The sequence below is a fragment of the Ceratosolen solmsi genome, unplaced genomic scaffold (genome assembly GCF_000503995.2).
Source record: "Ceratosolen solmsi marchali unplaced genomic scaffold, CerSol_1.0 scaffold27, whole genome shotgun sequence".
NCBI classification, from domain to species: domain Eukaryota; kingdom Metazoa; phylum Arthropoda; class Insecta; order Hymenoptera; family Agaonidae; genus Ceratosolen; species Ceratosolen solmsi.
The window spans coordinates 6290198-6302282 of record NW_011948426.1 but is presented as its reverse complement, the minus strand read 5'-3'; the positions used below and the strand labels follow the sequence as shown (position 1 = coordinate 6302282).

Here is a 12085-nt window from a genome sequence, read left to right as displayed (position 1 = left end):
TCGATCGCTTCTTTTAAATTTGAGCAAGACCTATTTCTGATGAATGTTACTTTTAACCACTTTATTCACCTGAAGCTTCTCTCCTATCTGTCCATCTTGTCATTTTTTTTCCTAAGAAAAGGTTATTAAGGTTTATTACAAAGTGAAACATCTAAAAATACACTATGTGCAATATATAGATGTAGTTTAAATAAAATGTTATCATTTATTTTCAAATTTTTAAAATAATTTAAAAAAATTAATTTTCCTCTGAACGTTATAAATCTAAAATATTATTTTAGAAAATACTGTTATAGAAAAAAATTATTGACATCTTTCATTAATTATATTTTGCTTCAGAATCTTTTTTTATCTCACGATTCATATACATATATTTATAAGTATGCAGTTCATAAAATGATAAAACAAACAAAAAAAGAAAGACAAAGAAAGGCCGATTTATAATGTGTAATTTTGAAATAAAGAGATCGTAAAATTAAAAAAATTTATATAGACTTCGTAATACTGTACTTTTATACATATTTATGAATAATAAGCAACCGAGGGATTATATATTTATAATTTTTCATACTTAAAAATATACATTATGTATTGCATACGTTATGCATTGTATTCTGTAGGTACAAAGTTAATACACTCATTTAAATACTACATATATAGTTACAACTTTAGTTAATAGTTAACTATTTATTTAATGTTTTTTATGCAATAAATAATTATTTATATATTCTTAATTATATATATATATATATATATATATATATATATAGTTATTAATTAAGATGAGAATTAGAATAAAGTAGAGAACAATCAATTTTTATCAGAGTGAATTGAATATTCTTATATATGAATTCATTATTCGCGCGACATTATATTTGCTGAACATTTATAATTATTTTAGAAATTATAAAATACTGATACATTAATATTTAAAAAAAATTCAAATTTATATTTTCATAAATATATATTTTAATTTTGAAAACAAAAATTTTATAAAGTTTTGTCAATTGTTTACATAAATCATTGCAAATTTCAAAACGTGTTTGCCTTGATTAATTTAGAATATTTATTTTAACGATTTACTTTACATTATTATAATTTTTTAGAAGTATTTATTATAAATGTTAATTAGTGATTTTTTATAATCAGAAAACAGAATATACATTTGATTTGAAATAATAGTATGATATTTGTTTATAATGATATATAGTCAGTATATTTTATTATCAGTTAGTGTAAATAAGTATAATTAGTTTTTATAAAGCAATTTAAATCTAGAAAATACTATATTTTTAAAATAATTTTCCTACTTCATAGAAAAATAAAAACATGGTACCTAATATATTTTTTATTTAAATGTTAACTGATTTTCATTTTTAATGAGAACATTTTTGTGTTATATCTACGTATATATAATATATTCAAACTATTAAATATAACCACTGAACTTTAAAATTACATATTATCTTAAGGTCAGGCTGTTACATAATTTCATATAAATTTTATTAAGTTGAATAATAATTATAATATATGTAGATATGAAAAACATGAAATGTTATATACAGTACTTTATGGAGTTCTTATTAAACTGTCTATTATTTTGAATATAATTATAAATAAAGAGTTTAGATATTAAGTGCAAGAAGCATACATTAAATATAACTGCTCGAAAGTCAATCGATGTTGAACGATAACATTAGCAGTTATTGTACTTAAATAAACATGCTGTGTCCACAAATTAACTACGATCCCTTTAGTCGCTTATTAAATTACTCCAAATTTACATTTTCTAGTCATGCATAAAAAAATCTTGGATAAAGAAATAAATCTACTACTCTATCATCTTTCATCAAACAATATCTAATTGACAAAATATTGAACTACACATTTACTTTTATGAACTACATTTATTATTACATTTTCTTTATATATTATTGGATAAATCTAAAAAAACTTTTATATTAAGTTTAAAGGATAATACTAGATTTAATTATTGTTATTCATTGCTTATAATCAAACCAAAATATTTAGTGAAATACTTGAAAAAATGCAGATATTATAACAAATTATATAATTCTCTATTAAAAGAATGCAATCGTCTTCTAGTGTATTAAGAATAAACTCTAGTGAAAATTATAAAATTAATTCAAATATAGATTATACAGGATGTTGAATATTTATCTATTTGAATCTTATGTGACTAGACATGGTAATGGCACAGACAGTGCAACTACATCTTCAATAGTCAGAAGCAGAGAAAGAAGTATCATAGTAGGCCACGACTGGTATGTGTCGATTTTCAATCATTCTAGACATTATTTTTAAATTATTGAATCATTTTTGTTGATTTTGGTTTTGCCCCGTAAATAGTATCAACTCTATGAATGCCAAATTAATGTTGCCTTTGGTTGCACCTAAGCAGATTTATATTAAATTGAAATTAACTAAAAAATATGGACATCAAAGAATGATCAAGTGTATTTAAATCCATTATATTTTTGTAATAATAATATGGATGAAAGTAAATAGCTTCTTACAAGGAGAAATCATATATAACATAATTTGCTTTAGTGGCATATAATAAATGAAAATTATACTAACACAAGAACAAGAACATTTTTGCTTACCTTTTACATATCGTTTTTGATTTTTATTTGAATCAATTACGCATATTACAACATTTATTTATATTATTATTAAAAATTATTTTTACAGAAATTGTACAATCATAAATGTTCGTATTCAAAGATTCTTTTATATAAAAGCGTTTGAACAATTTTTAGTATTTATACAAATTAATTTTTTTTAAATATTTATTCATTTAAAATTATTCATTTAAAATATTCATTGATTTGCAAAATCCTTTCAAATATCTTTTATATCTTAATCTTTTATAACATAAAATTATCAGAATTTTTACATAAGTTTATAAAAAGTGAAAAAAATTTTTCTAAATTTTTTAAAAAATAATACATTATCGATATATTATAATTAATTTAATAAATTTTTTTATTAAAATATTGCATTTTTTACATATGTAAGAAATAAAATAAATTTAAATATTTTACTAGCTTCAAATTAATGATCAAGGTAGCGATTTTTTTTGAAAAAGCAGATTCATTTAGAATTTTTCAAATTTATTTAGAAAATATACATATTTTGCCTTACACAATGTGAAGAAGTGAAAAAATTATAAAGATCAAAATTATGAAGATAAATATTTTTCAATTAATATTAGAAAAAACATGTTTGTGGTGTGAAATTAAGTTTTTATTTTCCATTATATTGTATTATATGAAATCAGATATAAAACAATTTTCTACTTAATGGAATGATTAAGAATATACGATTTATAGCTCATATAGATGATTTAATTTTATAAATTGTTATGTACTTATAAAGTTTTAATTATTTAATAATTTTATATTAATGTCGCTGAAATTCAATATTATTTTGTATCAAAAATATTTTATAATAATTTTATACATATTTTGAAGAATGCTCATTCATATAACTTACTATAAAAAAACTTATTCGCTTTCACGTTATTCAATTTATACAAAAACAAGAATATAAATATTTCCTAATATTTAAAATATACCTGTATACTTCTATAGAGAAATGTATTCATTATTTTGGAAATATTAAAAAAATTTCTAATTGTAAAAAATATAAAAAATAAAATTCGAAGTTTGATTTATCTAATTTAAATCGTTACATGAAATTAGTTTCTGGCCTAAACATTACTTTTTGCTTTATAATGAGTTTATAATTCATATTTATAATTTACATTTAAATGTCTAGATTATATAAATCATGATTGATTTTATAATAAAAATAAATCTTATTCTAAAGCCTACTTTTTTAAAATATTATGTATAATTTACAATAATATAATTTGTATTTATAAAGTTATGGAATTTTTTTATTATAAGTAAAACTTTTAGAACAAATGGAAGACTTGCTGAAGCCAGTTTTTCAAATTTATAACAATATATGCAATCACAAATGTATTTCTCAAGTAATCGTACACTGGAGTAGAAATACGCAGGAGCTTTCTCTCTTTCTGTCCCTAACTAAACCTAGAGTAAACACTAACCCGGTGGCCTACTTCATCACTGTCGATACGATAGCCATGGTTCTCGAGTTGGCTTGAGGACTTTCAAAAATACTATACGCATTTTGAAGAATCATATCGTAATAACTTTTTGTATACTTTTTTACTCTTTGCTTTTCTACAACAATGTTTGCTTATAATTTTGAAATTTTGTTTTGAGGGATCAAATACTAACTTAATCATATTTTAATATGTTATTTTACATTAATAAAATCAATATTATCTAAAATATTTTTTACTTTATACAGAATTTATAATGATAATATATATGCATATACACAAATATGTTCAGTATAATACTAAATTTAAGCAATTATTGTTAAATGTGACTTTTCTATTGTGACTATAAAAGTAATTTTATATATTATGAATTTGAATACTATTATTTTATTACGGGTTGTATTTTTGTAAAGTATTATATAAAACTAATAAAATAATCTAATATCATTTTAATTAATTTATTAATTTTTTAAAAAATCGTGGTATTTATGCTCAACATTATTTTCAAGATAGCAATGAAAATTAATTTATTTGCCTACATATAAAAATATAGCTCATATGAGTGTTGTTAAATGATATTTTTATTTTAGAAAGAGATGAAAATAAAATTAGTATATTAAATGTGATAAAATGTTGTTGATGATTTACATTGAAATTAATAACATTAATTAACTATTTTTGAAGACTACTGATTAATCTGAAACTTTTACATTTGAAAGTTTTTACTTATTGAACGTAAAACAGTTAATGTATTAGAAAAAGAAAGTGGGAATAGATAGGAAATAGGAAATGTATGAATGAAGCAAAAATAGGATATATATGTATAGGAGTTTCAAATCAAAACAAATCATGCATTAACTATTCAAAACATACTTAACATATTATACAATGGGATTAAATTTATAAATATGATCGATACCTTATCTATTGATTTTTATTTCATATACTATTGAAAAATAAAATCATCTAATTCTAATTTACTTATTTCATTTGCACATATTACAATTTTCAAAACATATACATTTAATGAATACTATACAGGATGCACATAAATAGGAAAATTCATAAATGTATCTTAAGTTAACGAATCCATGGCTTATTAATATGACAAGTATAAAATACGATTGCGATTTAATATCAATCAAGATGAAAGAAAATTTTTTAATATTAAAAACAATATTCGTGATAGTCAACTTAAATTCTGCATAATATTTTAGTTATATTTATTCGATAACCACTACATATATACAACTATGCTTGCATTTATAACATAATGACAGATTTACGGTAGCAATAATCATATTTTATCTCTTAACGGTATGTAAAATAAAATTAATTTTGAACATGTCCCAAAAGTTCAATTTTATAGATATTTCTGCATTTTACATATTATAAGTGAAATAATGTTAAAAAAATTGTTGACTTACCACCTCGGCAACGTTGCCACAGCCCTCCCTCATGCCATCTCCGTCCGTGCGTCCTCCTGAAAATTGCACATGATTGCAAGCTATTAATTAATTTTCTATTCTTGCACTCTATAGTACAATTTTTATTTACTTTATGTACCCAAAAACATTTATAAAAGTTAATACCATAAATATTTATATCACATAAAATCTACAACAAATGTGGTTGCATTTATTTTAAAGATATATTACTATTATGAACTATTATTTAATTAAATGTACTTAATAAATATTTGTATCAAACGACATTAATGTAGATGTTAATAAATTTAATGCATTTTATTAAAAAAGGGAGTATTAAGTTTATATAAATATTAATGTTATATTGAATCTTTTAGTACTTTAATATACACATTCTTTTCCATATATTATTATTTAATAAGTGAATACTACACGCAGTTTACGAGAATTAAATAAATTATTTATTAATTTATTTAAAACTTACATAACTGCCGAATTGAACACATTTACTTAAAAATTAACATAAAGTTTAAAATTTTATTCTAAATTTTATTTACAACACGAATGTCATAAACAATATAGAAAATGGATCAATTATTTTTTAGAATATATAAATATTTAAGTTTCTTACTTGTTTTTTAAATTGAAACTGAAATTAGATAGTTACATCTTTAAAAATTTAATTAAAATATCAAAAAATTTCATTTAAATTAATATAAATTACAATTTCATAAAAAATAATTATTCATGCGTAAAAATCAAGGAACAAGATTGATGGGTAAATTTCAGAAATTATGAATGTTTACAGTATAATAAATAATATAGTAAAAAATAATAATGTAATAAATACTATAAAATGAAAAACTGAATTTATTTAGTAAATCATATAAGCGAGATGAAGATTAACCAATAAAAATAAATAATAAGAATAAACAAATATATAATATGATATAACAAATAAATAGGGAAATATAACATTCATTTATATTTTTCATTTAGTTATAATTTAAAGAACTAATTAAAAGTTTACAAAACTTATTTTTATTTCATTAAACAATTAAATCGCTATTGAAATATCTTATCCATCTTTTTAAAACTTAGAAGTACTTAAAAAAAGATCCTCTTTTTAATTATTAAAAACACATTTAAATAATATGTAATTAGAATGTAATATTGAACTTCAATAACTAAGAAAAAAATGAATGATGATTTATATAACAGAAATAAAAAAGTTCTATTACTTAAATTGTTTTCAACGTTAAAATAATGCTACAAATAAAAGAAATTTTGTAAAACAATTATTATAATGACAAATATAAAATATTTAAATATCCAATAATGTTGTCTTAAAAATACAAAATTAATATAGTCACGATATCTGACCCACTCGTCAAATTAATAGGAAAATCAAATCAAGAATTAATAGCACAAACTATGCAGACATCATACTTATATGTTTTTATATTTTTTATCTTTAAATGCATATACAGAAGAGCTATTGATATAAATAAAAATATAATAATTGACCTGTGAAAAAAAAAATATAAAAAAGATACAAAATAACCAAAAATGTATATAATGCAATATCGTTATATACAAAATAAAAATGATCCAGATAAATTTAAAGAATATGACAAAAAATAAATAAAAAATAAATAATTAAGAATTTTGAATGTACGCTTGAATTAAGAGTATTTTCAAAAGTATAAAGCAAAAATAAATCTTGATAGATTAAAATTGACAGATCTAATGATATGGTTTTACAAAACATTTCACACACATTCACAAACCGAATAATATAAATTTTCAGTAAACGAGAAAAATAGGTTATTATATAAATCTGTAAAATTAGGAAATAGTGAAGTATTTTCGTATATATTTTAAACATAAAACGAGTGTATGCGTATACAATTACGTAAGTCATAAGACTTTATCAACTATATCATAAATGTAAGTAAATATATATATATATATATATATATATATTATGTACCTTAAATCCCACATATGGATTTGTATTTAAAAATATAAATACATGTTAAGTAAATTAAATCATATTTCTAATGAAGTTAAATTTATTTTTAAGCTATATAATAAAATTTTTATTATAACGAATTATACATATTTATGATTATAAATCAACGATACTTTTATATTATAATATTATTTAGCAAATACTTGCTTTAGATTTACTTTTAATGTACTTGATTTTTTAATATACATAGATTTCTATTTTCTTCTTAATGCACCTATTAAATTAAAATTATATTAAAGACAATTATTGTAATTATATTACTATATAGAGATTCGACTGAAAATCAGCTAAATAAATATAACAATAATGGTAAAAAAATGGTATTGACTTTAAATCATAAATCAGTAAGGGTTTATGATCATAATTATAATATATGCAGGATAAGACTGTTTATTGTATAGTGTTGGTGTACCAAAGTTACTTTCGGATTTACGACACTGACTTTTTGCACTTTAACTTTTAGAAACCAAAACCAAAATTCAGTTTAATTAAATTTATAATTTGTTCTTTACATCGCTACGTGCATATACACATAATTTATATATATTTATTTAAGCAATGATAATTAAACGTTATATTTTATCATATTCCCTCTCATTCGTTTTAACAAAAAACATACGTTGTGTCAGCTTTTCAATCTTCAATATAATAATTTTCAAGTTTGTGTATTTATTTAATATATATTTAAGGTATTTAAAGAAAATTATAATATCGATATTATCTTCATAACATCCTTATTTAAAAAATCGAAAAACTGTACTAAATCGTACATTACTAAATACTTTTTCTAAAATATTTCTAAATTTCTAAAATATTTAAAGGCCAACATTTTAAATATTTATTTATTATTATATTTAATCGACAATTATATATTCATTTCAGAAAAATTTATGGATATGTGATCGTTACAGAATTTATTTTTATTCTTAGTACCAGTGAAAATGAATGATCATTACTATTTTATTTTCATTACAGAGTGAATATCAGATTTTTTAAAATAAGTTTTAGCAATTTTCAAAACTTATACGACAATTCATAATTTACTTTTATTGCTAACAAAAATGATAAAGATACATATTTGTTATATTAAAAAATTAAATTAAATATTACATTAAAATACTTATTATATTAAAGAGCTTAAATTTCATAACTTATTTATAGAAAATTTTATAAAAAGTTTAGAAAACATTAACAAAGTTCTTTATTTAATAATATTTAATAAATTATTATATTGCTTATAAAATACTTTTTGTAATCGTTATGCGAATGTTTAAATGTTTGTATATAAAATAGATATACTACATTTGTATATTTATCTAATAAAAAAAAATTGGTGAAATTCGACCGATCTTATATTTGTGCAATATTATTTTTAGATATAAATGAATATATACATTGTATACGTTACATAAATTGTATATAGTTATATGTAAAATTGTAAAATCAAAACTTTAGTTAATTACAGCATTATATTAACCTTTTTTTTACTTTATGTATATTTATTTAGAAAGTAGGTCGTGTTTTAATAATATAAAACATCATTAATAATTATGATAATGATAGATTTAATATATTTTGAAAGTTTGTATTTTCTCTATTTAAATTATCGGTTTATATTTACCAATTGCGTATGTGATTTTCAGATAAAATATTGTATTATAAAAAATTCTTTTTAGAAATCAGTTTAAATTAAATATTTTTCGTCAATTCATCAATAAAAATATGCATTTTTTTTTCAAATTATTATAGTTTGAGAACAAAAATATTTCATATTAAAAGAAGCATTTGTCAAACAAAAGTGTGTATAGTTTAGATAAAATATGTTATATATATATATATATATATATATATATAAATTATATAATTCGCAATATATAATTAGATAGTTATTATATAATTCGATAAGAAATTTTAGTTGTATTGTATAGTTGTATCATGCATGTATTTTAGAACTCGATATTTTTAAATGAAATTGTTTTGATAATTAAGTCAACAATACAAAATTATTAAGATTTAGACTCTCAATATTTGCATCGCGTGTAATTGTGTTTAAAAAAACAAGGTCCAAATAATGTTTAAAATTTCATCCTCGTTTTCCCCACTTTTAGATTTCTAAAGTATCTCAACGGTATGGAGTTTGAATGGGTAGAATTAGCAGTCGGTGACTCTTTATGGTGCTGCTCACCTTTTTGAACCGGCACAATCTTGTCCGCGATTCCCGGATCTTCGTCCGTGTAATCCAGATTTCGACCTTTCTCCGTGACTCCTACTATTTTTATTACACTCCCCACCTTTTCACTAAACTCCGCTGCACGCAAGATCGAGCGCACACATCTAGCATCGATACTGGACAACAAAACAACCCAACGCACAGCACTCGCGAACACAAGACAATAATATTATTCAAATATTAACACCATGCCACGGATCACAAATTCACTGGGGTCAGGCTCAGGCATGTAGTGCTTAGCCGAACGCGGGGGAGTCGAGAAGGAAGTAGAATGGAGGAAACTCCAAGATCGCCAGAGGACTCGCGCATAATATCTGCATAAAACGCGCACTCGAAGGGACCTCTGCAACTCAAAGCCTTAGTGATTAGTACCCAACGAAAATGAGAAAGTCCTGTCTGCTGTATCCGGAATGGCTGACTCCGAGAAAGCGTCGCTGCCGCGTCGTTGACTGCCGATCTCTGCACTCCCGACCTGCCGTCGCTCGACAAGATGTCCGCTCGTCGGCCCTACCTACGTAATCTGCATTCGAACACTTGAGACATGGAGTACATAAGCAGAGGGCCTCGCGAGCAGACGCGTAGCCCAGCAAAGGTTGGGGCCGGGGCCGGGTGCGGCCGGGGATCGTTGCGGCAGGGACAAGGGCTTGCGGAGGGCAGGCGGGCTAAACTGCCAACCACCGTTCGACCATCCAAGGTGAATCGAGCTGTCCAACTGTCGAGTGCGCTGTTCGAAACGAGCGCTGGAAGCTTGAGGCTCGAGCGCGGCAGGCGAACCGAGTACCGAGCGCTGAGCCTCGGTCTTGGCGCTTTACGGTAAATGAGATTGTGCCTGCCGTTATAACCGGCCGAGGCGGCGAATTGGCTCGATCGTACGCGAGACGGAACCAATGCCGGCCAGCTATTCCCTTACCTGGCGAACGCTCCTTGCCCCCCCCCCTCCAGTCGTGTACAACTGCTTAGTTGGCCGCCATTGCTTTATAATACGTTCCCGCATTTACCTGCATGGTTCTCACTCTCCGAAGTTTGCATTCCTCGGTGGTCTCCGGGCGTCGCCGCCAACATCATCTCGGACCGTGCGATCCAAGCGTTCTGTTAATAAAAAGTCTGAGTTTCATTGCGTGGAAAGCAGAGTACAATGAAAGACCATGCCTGTCAAATATTTAGTAAAGCCTAACTTATTCTGCATTCCTTATTAGGGACGGACGATCATTTCTTTTCATTTGCTGTTAAATAAATCTTTGACGGACAAACAATATTAACTAAAGTATAATCAAAAACTCTTATATAAATTTTTATGAAGTGCAAACCGCTCATCATATTTTTTACATTATTGATTATTAATCTATACATTTGCCAATTATTTGTTCGTAATACATACTATTCATAATACGGTATCCGTTGCTGAACTACAAATATATTTGTACATTTTGTATTGTAAATATACAAGATTGAGCGATTCTTCATTATTTAAAATAGAAATAATTAATTTATCATCTACAATATTTTATATAATTATTAAACAATTATTTTTAAAATATTTTTATATTAAAAAATTAAAAGCTAACCAAATTCTTTAGAACCAATATTAATTTGCAATTACTACTTTACTACTAATTATATTACAAACTTTGATATAAATATATTTTTTATTTATACTTGATAATCTATAAAATTTCTACGTTCTAATTACAAAATTCAAAGAGTCATACAAAATGAAATGTCAAAATTGCCTTATTGCATAAGAATATTAATAAACATAGAAATTTATTTATTGGTAAAAAATTTGTTCATGTATTAAAAATTAGTGAATTTATAATGGCATAAATTAATATGAGCAATATAATTACGAAAAAAAATCTTTCATAAACTTTTTTTTTGATTAATTAGCACGATCATGATATTAGTTAATTTCTAAAAATAGTATTCATTAAAAATGTTCACATACCATCAGAACTAAAGTATGATTTATATTCAATTAAAAATTATTAATAATCATTTTAAGAAAATATTTTAAGTATTGATTATAATAATAAAAATTAATAACTTTAAAATTTTAATCTTGTATATTAAGTCGTAAACACAATTATACAATTATAATTATACAACGACGTTTGCGCTCCCTTAGTGAATAATTCCTTATATATTTCTTTGCATATTAAATATATATTTTCGTTATATAAATTTGCAGATTTTAAAGTTCACACTTTATATAATATTTTTTTATACATTTTCTAATAATAATATCAATATTATCCGATAAACTTCACTATTTTTCT

General features: G+C 23.6%; 1 protein-coding gene across 1 annotated transcript in view; it reads right to left on the bottom strand.

Moving 5' to 3' along the window:
* LOC105363366 (apoptosis-stimulating of p53 protein 2) overlaps window positions 1-10180 on the bottom strand; it is a 54956-nt gene extending 44776 nt beyond the window's left edge. The window contains exons 1-2 of the mRNA XM_011501032.1: window positions 9765-10180; window positions 5545-5600 (exon numbers count right to left, since the gene is read on the bottom strand). Coding sequence (XP_011499334.1) covers window positions 5545-5577 — 33 coding nt within the window. The 5' untranslated portion in view covers window positions 5578-5600; window positions 9765-10180. The remainder of the gene's footprint in view (window positions 1-5544; window positions 5601-9764) is intronic.
* Window positions 10181-12085: the final 1905 nt, after the last annotated feature.